Source organism: Patagioenas fasciata, chromosome 5 (assembly GCF_037038585.1).
Source record: "Patagioenas fasciata isolate bPatFas1 chromosome 5, bPatFas1.hap1, whole genome shotgun sequence".
NCBI lineage: Eukaryota > Metazoa > Chordata > Aves > Columbiformes > Columbidae > Patagioenas > Patagioenas fasciata.
In genome coordinates, this window is record NC_092524.1 from 2507108 (window position 1) to 2520609 (window position 13502).

The 13502-nt window shown below is 42.2% G+C and overlaps 1 protein-coding gene across 2 annotated transcripts in view; it reads right to left on the reverse strand.

The window, feature by feature from the left end:
• The window catches only part of CAPRIN1 (cell cycle associated protein 1), a 29738-nt gene extending 16524 nt beyond the window's left edge, over positions 1–13214 (reverse strand). For both annotated transcript variants that reach the window (XM_065837996.2, XM_065837994.2), the window contains exons 1-4: positions 13077–13214; positions 12543–12742; positions 3653–3715; positions 1404–1490 (exon numbers count right to left, since the gene is read on the reverse strand). In XM_065837996.2, coding sequence (XP_065694068.1) covers positions 1404–1490; positions 3653–3715; positions 12543–12740 — 348 coding nt within the window. In that variant the 5' untranslated portion in view covers positions 12741–12742; positions 13077–13214. The remainder of the gene's footprint in view (positions 1–1403; positions 1491–3652; positions 3716–12542; positions 12743–13076) is intronic.
• Between the last annotated feature and the right edge of the window lie 288 nt (positions 13215–13502).

The following is a 13502-nucleotide window of genomic DNA, read 5'->3' on the forward strand; positions in this document are numbered from 1 at the left end:
GTTAAGTAGAGACAAATGTTGAACTGCCACTTATCAATCTAACATTACAGAATAACCCGTGAAATATAAGGAATATCTTCTAAGCAGAGTCCAAAGCCTGCAAATTAAGATAAACTTTAAAATCAATGCCATAAAACTTGGATCATATAGGATCTCAACCATATTTCTACTTGAAGTCCGTACTCATCTGCATGACTTATAAGCAGTTCAGTCAAGTAACTGCAATTACCATGTCTAAAGCTTCAGTCACAAATGTGTTATTTGAAATCAACCCAGCTTGCTAGTATCTGCTTCCTTTAGGAATTATTCTGTAAGCACTAAGTGGGTTTGATCTAGATGAAAGTGGCAAAAAAGTACAAAATTCAGTACCTTTTAAACAGACATTGTGACTATTTACAACTCCTGGCTTTCATAACTCAAGGAGGACTTGGAGCAATTAAAACATACAGAGAAGGGCAACTCAACCAATTAATGGGACAGAGCAGTTGGCTCATTAGTGGAGCCTAAGTCCTGGGTTCTCCAATTTGAAAGAGTAAGGGTGACCCACTTTTTCCATGAAGGCCACAAAGGCCAGCAGGTAACACGAACAGAGCAGTTATTCATCATGTCCCATGACTGTGTCAGGCATTCACCGAAACAAGGAGATCAGCTTAAAACAGACAAATGAAAGTACTCGTTTCTTACACACCATGGGAGGGAACTCAAGGAATGTTTTGCCATGAAAGGCTGGGGAGATAAGACAGTATCAGCAAGTTCAAAAAGAGGATTTAAGTAAATTCTTGGACACAAGGTCCAAAAACACTAAAGGGAACAGAAACGCACGTATAACGTGCTCAGTTTGAGCATCGTGGATGCTACAAGGGAATGGACGACACGATAATTCACGTCCCACACTGTAGTTTTAGATGTATTTGCAATTAACAAGACAGCAAGAATCTTGAAAAAGGAACCGCAATGCTTTCAGTTGCTGAGATTTGATATCCTATGGTAATATAAAGAAATGAAAACCCTCCACCACTTGCCAAAGAGTGGAGGCCTGTGAAATCTCTTTTAAGAAGATGCTACTGGTTGTAGTAAGCGACTTTCTGTGATACTGCATGACAGTCCTCTTTCGCAATCACACTGTTTTCAGCAGTCATACTCTGTCAGAAAACCACATTATTTTGTGTAGTCCATCAGAAAAACTTTAGAAATAGACTTCAGAAAACCTGACGCAAACCAGTACACAGAGTAAAAGAAACCAGGAAAACACACTAGAAATCATTTCATCTCTGAAAAAAGAAAGCATTTCATCTCTGTAAATACAGGCGATTACTGCATCTAGGATTAGTGAGAGTGTTTAAAGCCCAAGTGTTTGGTATGGCAGCTGAGAGCCCACATTGCACCACTTGCTCTTTACTTACGTCTTGGCTCAGAGCCATAAAACTCCTCTGCAGTTCTTTAGCGAATTCCAGATTATTTGTCACTTCCTGGTATTTTGACACCGCATCCTTTAAAAACAAAAAACACAGAAGTAAACCATCATCATAGAACAAAATACGTACTTCCAAGAAACAAATTCCCACATTCCTAGTTCCTGAGTGTAACACAACACCCCTGAATGGAACTGCAGTCAACTTTTTATTGGCCAAAATATTGAAAAGACCTGTGTATGTCTTTAGGGCCTCTAGTTTCTCACATAAATATGCTGAAGCATATGCATATATATGCTCACATGCATGACAGACTACCCTGAAGTTTGGTTTTAGTCAGTTTCTAACAAAAACTAACTGGCAGGCTGGACAAATCGGGAAGAAGAGTAATCTGGCAACTCAAAACGGTTCAAGAGATAAAGGTTTGAGAATTAATGCGTTATTGAGTCAGAGCCAAAATCAGAATGTTATACGGAGCATCATGTTCCCTTCTCCAGATATCCTTATTAGTTGTTGTTTTCTTAAAGCTAACATTCTGATTTGCACTAAAGGAATCCAAAGCCCTTAACCCACCTTGCAGTACTGAAAAATTACAGAGATTCAGATAATGGGAAAAACCCCACCAACAGCTGAGACATTTACACTCTTGTGAGAAAATTATGGCACGTTCTTGTTAAGAACATCTAAGCCAAAGAAAAGGTAAGGCCCTACTTTCCTTGAAAAACAAGGAACATGAACTGTATTTGCCTTTTTAAAAAAATATCCATTTGTAACACAGCCAAGTAAGAAACATACAGATACGCATTAGATGATTTGCAAAATTCATCGTTCTTGGCTGATTTGTAGAAGCAGAAGACATAAGGGAAAACAACAAATCCTTTCACATTTCTCCAAACAAAAAAGGTTTCGTCTTTATGAAGTGTGGTAGTGAGGCTGTGGTCTTCATAAAACTCAAATCATGAGCTTCCCTCCTCAATATGAAATTGCAGTTTTCTTCCCTGCTCAAACTGAATACTTCTCACGGATTATTTTCAAAATATGCCATTAAAAAATAAAAATATACCGATTAGTGATATTTCAGTTAGCACAGAAGAACCAAAGCAAAGCCTAGACAGCTGAAAAGATCACATGAACCAAAGGAAGCCGCTAATTCTTGTAATTGTGAACAGCTGCAATAGTTGCAGGGTACTTTTTTTCCTTCACTCTTGTCAGTATTTAAAATCATCAACAATATATCGTTGATTACAGAGCATCTGGTAATCTCTAAGTATCAATATGCATGTTTGTATCATACAACTGAATTTAATTTGGTATTTGCTTTATATTAATTACAAGTGAAAAGCTGCTGTTAAGTCAAGTTCTACAATAACCTACTTTAAGAACGAGCTCCAAAGACAGAGACAGCATACACCCAGTAAGTCCAGCTTATCTACAGCGTCACTGTCCTGGTTTTGACTGGCATAGAGTTCATTTTCTTTCTAATAGCTGTGTTTTGGATTTAGTATAAGAACATTGATAACACATTGATCTTTTGGCTATTTCCTGGTAGTCAAGGAATTTTTTTGGCTTCCCATACTCTATATTCGGTATATTCTATTACTATTCTTTTCCTTTGCTGTGCTATTAAACTGTTCTCATCTCATGAGATTTTTCTCCCTTTCCGAGTGTCTCTCCAATCCCACTTGGACGATTGGGGAGTGAGCGAGTGGCTGCGTGGTCCCAGTTGCCACATGGGGTTAAACCACGATGTCACATCTGCTGCACTGACAGCTGTGATATACATGTGGACACAGCTTATTTTGAGAACCCTTTAGAACTTGGTCTAAGCTACATCTCTGACTACACAATATTTACAAGCTACTATCAAGTGACTAAGCTCCTTAGGTTCTCCCTGGGGACATTTTCTGTGACAAAAAGGATGATGTCCACAGAACCACTAAGGCATCATTTAGCTCCTTCAACAGTTCTAGGTTAGAACATGCAAATTTTCACCACAGTTTATTTACAACCTAACCTCAACAACCATAAACCATTATAACACGTTCCTCTACATATTCTTTCAGTTTCTGATTAACAGAAAAACTGAGATGTTCTAGGCAATAAAAAGCTGAGGCAAAGTCAGAGTTCAGAAAAATATCTAGCTTTTAACAAAGGGAAAGTGGAAGTGAAATTCATCCCTTCCTTCCCCACCAAGATCACAAAGCAATTTAACGCAAATCTGGTTAGTATTTTTTTTTTACCAGTTGATCCTGATTCAGACGTTCTCCCTTGTTCATTCGTTCCTGGTAATCATCAAGTTTGCTCTGAAAAGAAAGAAAAATGCTATTATGAGGAGCCAAAAATCAAATAACTGCTTTTTTCTACTTGTGCTAAGAAAATTAGGTACGGTAGTATTACAATGAACACAAACTGAAAGACATCACACAAGCATGTAATAGTACCCAAGAAAACTTTCCTGGGTTAAAAAAATATAAATATTTCGCCCAAGAGACACATATTTTAATGTTATTTGGCTATCACAATCCGCCTTCACAACTAGTCTCAATTTCATAGGAAACGGATATTCTTCCTAATGGGGAGAGCACTCCCAATGCACATTTCCTTCAATCCAAACAACAGAGCTGAACTAGATTCTAAGTCAGAGCTTATTATCACTGTATCACTACAATAACAAAAACATGACTGCTAAAAAAGTCAATGATATTAAGATTCAGAACTGTACTTCTTTCTACTTGCATCAGTTAAGATAGTTTTAAAGAATTTGAAAGAGTTTTCAATCCTTTGTGCAAGAATGCCCACCAACACAATTCATATTAATAGCTCTAAAATGTTTTTGTTCAGGAGCACTGAGATTTCTTTTTCATAGAGAGAAAGTGGAAAAAAAATCATTAGGTCATTTTCAGCAGGATCAGTTCTCCAATCTGCTTAAATACAAAACCACACAAACCACTGACACTAGGCAAAAGCAGGTAAAACTTATGTATGCCCAAGTGACAACCTACAGGTTAAATAGAAAGAAAGCAAAGTCTGTAAAAATAACATACCTAACTACTAAGCTGTAAGTTTTCACCATTTCTGTATTATCACATACGACTCTATTTTTTACGATATTTGCCTTGGTCTTATTCAAAGAATGCCATTAAAAGGAATCCTTTAAAATTATCTTCCCAATCTAGTGTAAAAGCACCACAAAAATGAAAGCAAACAGAAACACTTCATTTTGAAATGTAAAAAAAAAAATACAACCCTGGTGCAGCCATCACTTCAGAGTTTCTACTTGCCAGAGAGAGACAGGTTTTTTTGGTGGTGGTGGTCTTTGTTTTTTACTATATTTGTTTCCGGACATCTCAGTTCAATTTTACTGATATTCTTCTAGGTAATCCAACTTCTATGCTCAATCTGAAACCTTTCAGAAAGATCGAAGCCTGTGAAACAGTTTAATAAGAATGCTCCTCTTACAAAGGATTTGATGCCCAGCATCCCTTACGGAAACATATAACCACCACCAAGAGACTTGGTCCTTTTGATGTCACCTAATGCCAGCACAGGTTACTCTCTTTGGAAATCCTACAGGTCAGGTTCAACACTTAACTGCTTCACCTTTCAGTGCATCAGAGACAGTCACGGCCTAGACAAAGTCAAAGAACTTCCTGAGCTCCAAAAATACATTACTGGAAATTCCACACTTGGGACAGACACTAGGGGAGTAATAGTTGTCAAATGCAGCAGCCATGGTAATATATATAAATACCCCCGGAAGAGCATTTGGCATATTGAAAACGTGCCACAACAGGAAGTAAGGTCATTTTGCTGTTCTACATACTAATTTGAGAATAGATGATGATACGGTTGGACAATCACAGAAGTAGTTTTCATGATTTGAGAGACTGTAGCTGAGCTGTGAAGTCAAACTGCAGAGTAAAGAGCTAAATGTTGCAACGCCCCAGGGCAAAGCCAGCCCAGTTCACCAACACCTCTCGTCCTTAAGGGACCTTATATCCTAAGACAAACGGGGCTTTGCAGAAAAAGGAATTTGTAAAAATTCCTACTTGCTCAAGCCACTTACTCCCATGCTGCAGATCACAATTCCCTTGGTCACACTGATGCAGTTGTTTGTGAGGCTGCACAGTAAACAGGCTGCTAATGTGAGCCAGTTTAAACAGTGTCTACAAAATCGTGTTTAAAAAAAAAAAACCCTAACAATTTCTGTGATTCAGTTTCAAACACAAAACAGTAACAGTAAAACAAACAGGACGGATCATCAAGTTCTAGGAGAACACTACTTATAGCAACTTTGTTGTAGGAAACATATACTGCAAAATTAAGCTGCAAACCACATAATCCATTTCGATGGCTAAGGGCACAAGAGACAAAAACACCCTAAAGAACTAAAATTGTTTCTGCATAGTTTTTCCATGCAGCCTTACGTCAGCATGGTACCTTCAGATTTGTCATATTGCAATAAACTATTCAAACGGTGCATAAGTTTTTCTGAAATGGTCAAATATTCTCAGGTCTACTGTAAATGCTTTGTTAAATTTTATGCAGCAATTCATCAACGAAAAAACAAAGAGTGATGTTCTATTTCTAACCACTAAGAAGAAAAATTACTTCTCTTTTTCTTCCTTAAAAACATCTGTATCTGAAAGGTAAAAGTGAAAGAGGGAAAGCTCTTTCAGCTGCAATGCAGAGGACAAGCAAATGTGTATTTAGTTATGTGTTATCACAAAAATTTCAAATGCCAAGTAAGCTTTTTTCTATTTTCCCAAAGACACTGTGAGATCCAAATGCTGCATTACACAAAAATATTAAGGAAGCAAAATGCTTTCTTTTTAATCTGTACTGTCAACAGCAATCTAAGAGCAGCATTAGGGCTGTAAAATAACTGCAGTAAAAACCCTGCTAACAAATCTACTGCAGCGTCTGCAAGATTTTCTTAATTTTAGCCCCCTTTACACAACTTCGCCCTCGCTCATCATGGATATACATCTTGAAGCATAAAAGTTAGGCCAGCAGAAAAATTAAAGAAAAAAAAAGAAGTGGTAAAGTGAGCCCATAAACTATTAAACAGGTTATGAGACAGCAGCCCCCAGTTCTGCGCAAGGCATCGAGCTTCAGCTCTTTTTCTACTGCGATACCTTAAGTATTTTGGAGTTTCCTAGGAGAAAAGCTGTACGTGTAGGCTGCCAGGGTGGGGGGCGCAGAGGGAAGTTGGTGCTGTTCATTGCTTAAATATGCCCTACATTTTAATAGGAATTCAAAACTGAGTTACTTTATTAAGGTAACAGATACCTTCCCCTCACACTCAAGTTCTTATTACCTTCAGTGAATTGCCTCAAAAATGTCATCCCTAAGTGGGAAAAAAAACCCCACAGTTACATGACATTAGCTTCAAAACAGTATTGGTTTTTAAAATGCCTGACCACTCGGCTGTGCTGTTACAATCACTTACAGTGCTATGGTACAAACTGGATCACTGGAATGATCTGATTAAAATAACCCTTAAAAAGGGGGACTAAGAAGAGGAAGGCACTATATTTAACCAGATAATTTCAATGGTGTGTTTTATACCCGTTACAGCAGCACAAGTGTATATGACAAGGTGGAAGGGGAGAAGGTAACCTCTTCAACCAGCTGAAGTAAACATTTTGTAACACATACTTCACTACAAGCAAAGAAAAGATGGAGGGGACTATTCCAAGCCTGTGTTCTGAGATCTCTCCAAAACTGCATTCTACAACTACATTTGTGATTTGTTCCCCCTCCACCATCATCTCTCCACTCATTCACCAGTTTAACTCATCAGCAAAGACTGCCCAGAAATTACTAAAAAAGAAGAGAGTCTTTCCATTTCCTCAGAAAAATAGACAGGAAAGAAAGATCAAAAAAGTAACCCAAACTGTATCAGAAAAGAAGCACGGAAGCTCAGAACTTTTAAAAAAACCCCACAGTTCTCATATTCACTGTCTGAGTACACTTCCTATTATATATACACACCTAACACAAGTCCCAAGAAGCTGTTTCAGTCACGAGTTATAACCAGTAAGATGTAATGAAACATTAGCATCAATACTCCAGAACATGAAACACTTCTGTTTAAACTAAATTAAATGTTTGAAATCACACTAGTAAATATTCTTGTTTTTTTTCCCAAAGTGTATTAAGTTTGACAGTTTAGGAAAAAATATCTGCATTAGTTTTTCAGTGATAAAGACATCTTAATTCTGACACTGCAGTCTCATTATCAGCTCATCACAAAAGGGGAATTCTCCTGCTCACCACATGTTCCTGGCCCTCCCCACATGCCACCAAGGACAGCTGTGTGGGCAGGTGACAGATCCCACCACACACACAGTGACAGAGATACAGGAATGGCCAGGAGTGGGACCCACTCCTTCCCAAAGAAACACAGAACTGGTGGGTACATGCAATCTTTTAAATTCAAAAGCAATAAAGTGCTTCTTCAGTAACCTGAACTAATTTAAGCCACAGGTGAGTGAAACTCCTAAAGGTTTTGGTGGCTGCATATCTCTTTCCAAACCACCATACAGTATTTCCTATAGAATCAATAGGAATCTACAGCTAAGTTGACTACACTGCAAGATCTGGATTTTGTTCTACGCATCATTTATGTTCAAAATGAGTTACTTTTACAACAGCAAGTGAATTCTAGAACAGAAACTGGGTTTTCCCAATACATTCTGTGTAGCTTTTTCTTCTGAAAGAAAACGAAAGGCATCAACAAAACATTCAAGCAGCATCTGAAAAACTTAACCAGATGATCTTCCACAGCTTGTAGGAGTCATATCTAGTTAACAGAACTTGCTACGAGAAATAATCTCTATGCTACATACAGCAGCTAAAAGAAAACCAGGGCAAGCTGAAACCAGGAAGTATCAAACACCAAATAATTTCACAAATAAACCTGCTTGGTGTTTAAGAGGTGAAGCTTGGTTACCCAAAACCACTACCGAAAGAGGTTTCAAAGAAAGATCTGCACTTTCAATGCACAGTTTCAAACCAATTCTGCCATTTTTTAGTTTCAAAGTCACATTTATTAAATCTGAAAGCAAGCTTCTCAAGGAGAGCTTCTGGAGAGACACTCGCAAGCCCTGAACATCCAAGAGGCCTAAATTATGGTGCAAAAGCACTTAAGAGCACTGCAATGGACTGGCAACCTGAAGCGCAGTGTTTCCTGCCATCATTAGCTGCATCTACAAGAACAGAAAACTGACCTCAGCTGTTGCTATGGGTTTGTAACTGTTCCCTACAGGAAATCCCACATTTTACTGAACCAAGTGAGATCAACTTGAAATACCCATCAACTCTTCCAGTGAAAATTCTTTCCCAATAAAGACAGAGGCACTTTTTAAGTATTCATTTTTCAACCCAGTCAGGATTACACTTAATTGGGAATTCAGAGATGGGTTGATAAAGCAACAGCATGTTAAGTTACCAGCTACAGCTGAAATGTGCCATCGTTTTAACTGTATACGCCACATTCAAGTCACATTAAGTAGTTCAAGCTAACATGCTTTCTTCATATTTACAGCTGCCCAAAACCAATCTTTGTGATCACCTGCCCATACCTTAAACCACATGTCAGCAAATGATTTTGTCCCTCTTACAGAACAGTTGGTTTTAAAAACTGTTTTTACACAACTCATGCTTTATTACACAAGTTGAAAGCAAAAATAACTTTGTTTTCTTCAGTTGTCACTGTATCAGGACATGACTTTGATCTACATTCAATCAGCTTAATTTGGAAAGGTTTTTCCGTCTGAAAACAAAAAGCAGAAGGGACAAGGAGAAGAAGAAAATGTGGGTCTTACTGAAGAATTGTTTCCTAGGGAACCTGGAGAGCCAGCAGCGTTCTAACATCAGACAACTAACAAAAACCTAGTGGAGTCCATACAACTTTTAAATTAACTAGGCTTGTCAACTATCCTGAACTTGCTTGTCTGAAGGTCTTGCAGAGAAAATACCCCTCAATTAGCCCATCTCATGCACACACGAATTCTTAGTCACCTAAGAACAGAAGAAAACAGGACAGCATTTCTATCGTTTCCAAATATAAAGAGATGAAGAGAAAACAGACATTTTCAGGCCATGTTTGCACATACATTTATGAACAGCAGTTCAACCTCTCATAGTTCCTTTCAACACAATACTCATGCTTCCAAATAATGAGGTCCCTTTGAGAAAGAGAAAATGAAAGCATAACTAATAATCTGGTATTTTCAGTTCCTACACAAGGAGTCAAAACATTATAGAACTAACACATACTATGGTTTGAACTTATGTACTGTAATTTGATGGTCACATTTTTATCCTCAGAATTTAGAAAGAAACATTACACCACATAATTTACTACAACATTTCTAATTTCTTCATGAAGGGTGACCTTTCCACACTAAAAGTTCCACACACCATTTAAAATCCAAAATGGTGCCCCTTACAGAGCAATTATTTTTCATCCTTCAAAACCATATGTCTAAGTCAAGTATATTTTTGTACTCATTCTCAAATACAAAGCTCTCAAAATCACCTCTACTGCCCTTCACTACCAGCTGCTGACAAAAAAGGATTAGATGTTCAATTAAGCATAAGTTTTCAGCAAGGTTTACTGGATTTTCAACCCACTCCTGCCTCTGCCGTATCCAATACAATTTATGCATGTTTAAATATATATATTCTCATCAAAATCCTCAAAATAAAGGAAAATTATATTTATAATGTAAATTTACCAAGTAATAAAAGAAAAAATTCTGATTGCCCCATGTGTACAGTAAGATTTGTTTTCAGGACCCTAAGCACACAATGCTCTCTTTATTAAGGCATGTTAATTTAGTAAAGAACTGTCAATTCTTCTACCACACAGCAGGCTCAAGCCTGAAAACAAGTGACTCTGCTTTAATATCCAAGAACAATTTATCTCATGACTTTTACAGTGTTTACACGAGAGTCCTACTTCAATAGGCTTTGAAACTTCTTCAACCCGTTAAGATCTAAGAGAAACCTTTGAACTTTAATTCATTGGTGTGAGGGCACATCTGGCTCAAGATCCAGCCTTTGCCTTTTTTTAAGCCCACACTGGCTAGCACCAAGTACTCCAAAGTGATACTTCAATTTTAATGGAAAATCATTCAATACAACCCACTTCCAGAAAAAAAAGACACTTTGTCCCCTGTATTCACTTCCTTTGACATCAGAGTTACAGAGAGTCAGCAGCCACAGACTCACAAAAAGTCCACCAAAAACAAGGGTCTTCATGAGACCATCAATTTTCACTCTCTTCTGCCAGAATAACTGTCTCCCACACATCCTCCAAAATTAACGTACTGTCAAAGTTTACTAAAAGTTCAAACAGAATGGCATGGTCAAAGCAAGTGCAAATTAGGGGTAAACTGTTTATTTTAAAAATAAAATGCTACTAGAAAGGAAAGCTGTTGGGCACACCAGAAAGCGCGCTTATCTTCTTCATTACAAGCACAGAACATATCAAAAGAATGTTCACCTGCTTATTTTAGGTTTTATACATTTTGAACATCCTAGAAAAATATTTTTGAGTATTTTTGTGTAAGTTAGATACAACAATAATTTCAAACCGTTTTATTTTATTGAAACAACTAGAGATGTACAGAAAGATCTGCACTTTCTCAAGTTGAGTACCAGTGTTCTTGTGTGCGCACATTCACATGTATTAACAACAAGTTTAAGACAGATATCTTGTCCTCTCTATGCAGAGACAAGGAACAAGGAAAGATCCTCCAATTCTAAAACTTATCTAATGAGCTCCTGGCTTGCTGCTTTCTGCAGTTTCGTTTTCAAGAAATATGAAAACTCAGTGACTGTTTAAAGTGGGACACTACACTGTGCACACATCTACAGATAAAGCACAGCATGTTTTATTTGCAACTCACCTGTAAAGACTAACCTTCTGCTAATATTTCCACCTTCTACAAATATGGAATACTTTGGTTACTAGGAACTAAAGTGCTAGTTAAATATAAGCAAACAGTAATTGTGCTTGTTTACTTCTAAGCACAAAAATAGACAGAAGGCTTAAATGCAGACATAAAATTATTTTTTAGCATTCCTTAATTTTAGTTTAGTAATCGAGTGTTTTGAAGCAAGTCGTTAGGCTACATATGCATTAGTATTTTTCTGATGGACACCTTACGCTCTGTAGCTTGGAAAGCCCTGTGAGGCTCACTTAATCCAGTGACACCAAGCACTGAGTAGGTGCCACATAAACCGTAAGTAACCACGACACCCTTTCTTTTCTGTCACAACTCGAACTGTCTGAGGATCACGGATTTAGTAGCTGCTATTTCTAAAAATAACTCCTTAAAGGCCGCTTCCAGCTGACCTAAGACTCCCAAACGGGTGAGCTTAAGGCGATGAAAAATGAGAGATGAAAAAAAAAAACACAGAAGCAAGCGGAGGGTGGGGTGGCCGGCGGCCCCCGGCTTTGTGCAGCTGCTGGCACAATGCGGTTCCACGGGGAGGCTGGGGCGGCCTCCGCCGCCATGTTAGCGCCGCTTCCATGTGCCCGGACTCGGGGGGAGCGGGTCGAGCCGCAGCCCCGCCGGGGCGGGGAGGGGACAGACCCCGCGGCGGGAGGGAAGCGGGGTGGGGAGGGTTTGGGGAGAAGGGAAATGGGGGGCTGCTCGCAGGGCCGGGCTGGGGAAGGCCCCAGCGAGGGGAACAAAAGGCGGAAGGAGCCACGCCGGGCGGGGGGCTCGATGGGAGTGGGGGGGGCGGCGGCAGCCGTGGGCCCGCCGGGCGCTGGTGCACGGGGACCGCCCGGAAGGCTCCCCGGAGAGGTCGGCCGGGGAAAGGGGGCCGGGGACCCCCCGAAAGGGGAAAGGGAAAGGCGCTCGACCTTCTGGAAGCTTCCAGCGGGCGGCCCCTGGGGGCGACGCCGGGAACAACCCGCAGGCCGGCTCGGCCGGTGGGGCACGGCTGAGGAGAACGGCCGGCGGCACAACGGAGGAGGAGGAAATAGGATGGGAGCGCCCAGCGTTCCCTCAGCTCTCCCGGGGTGAGGGGACGGGCGACCGAGGGCCCTGCGCCCACCCCCGGGGACCCACTCAGCCCGCCGGCCAAGCAGGACGGGGAAAGCACCTTTTTCTTCTCCAGGTTGCGCAGCTTTTTGTCGATCACTCCCAGGATCTGCTTCATGGCCTCGGTTTGCACCGAGGTGATGCTGCCGCCCGATGACTGCGGGGGGGCGGCGGCCGCCGCTGCTGCCGGGGCGGCCTCCCCGCCCGGGCCCGCCTTCCCGCTGCTGCTCGCCATAGTGCTGTTGGTAGCCGAGGGCATCTCTGTGTGAGGGAGAGAGCGAGAGAGAGCGCGCGCGTCACGGGGGAACGGGCCGCCGGAGGGGACACGCGGGAGGGCGGGCGCGCACACGCGGTCGCTTCCCCACACCCAGGGCGCGCGCGCGCGCGCGCTCGCCGCACCTGCCGGCGCGCGCTCTCCCTCACCCACCCACCCGCGGAACGGACTCGGGGTGGGGGGGAGGATGTCACGTGACCGCGCAACCTCGCGCCGCTCAACGGCCGCTCGCCGAAGCCCCAACGGTCATTCCTCCGAGCTCGACCCGCTTTCCCCTTCCCCTCCCGCCGGTGACCGGAGGGGCCTCGCCGCCCTCCTCACCGTCCGCGTGAGTGGCCCAGGGGAAGGGGGGGACTCAGTGCGCTGCGCTCTCGCTCTAGGAATGGCCGCCTCAGCCGACTCCGGCCGCGCTGCTCCTGCTACCGCCGCACCGCGCTACTGGGGGAGAGAGCGGGGGCGCGCACGGCGGCGCGTAAGGCGAGGCGCCGCGGGAGCGAGCGGCGCGGGGTCCTCGCCGCTTGAGTCTGCCCGCGGAGAACGCCTGAGCCCGCCAGCCCTGCCCAAGCGGAGGAGGCGCTTCCCGCAGCGGCGCCGTCGTTCGGCTCGCCTCCAGTGGGTCTTTCAGGCGCGCGGCGGGCGCCTCACCGCCAGACACAATAGGCAGGCGGGGCAGCTGGGCCCAGCGCCCCGCCCGCCGGCGCGTCCGTCCCTGCCGGGGCCGAAGCTCCGCACCGAGCCGGGTCCCTG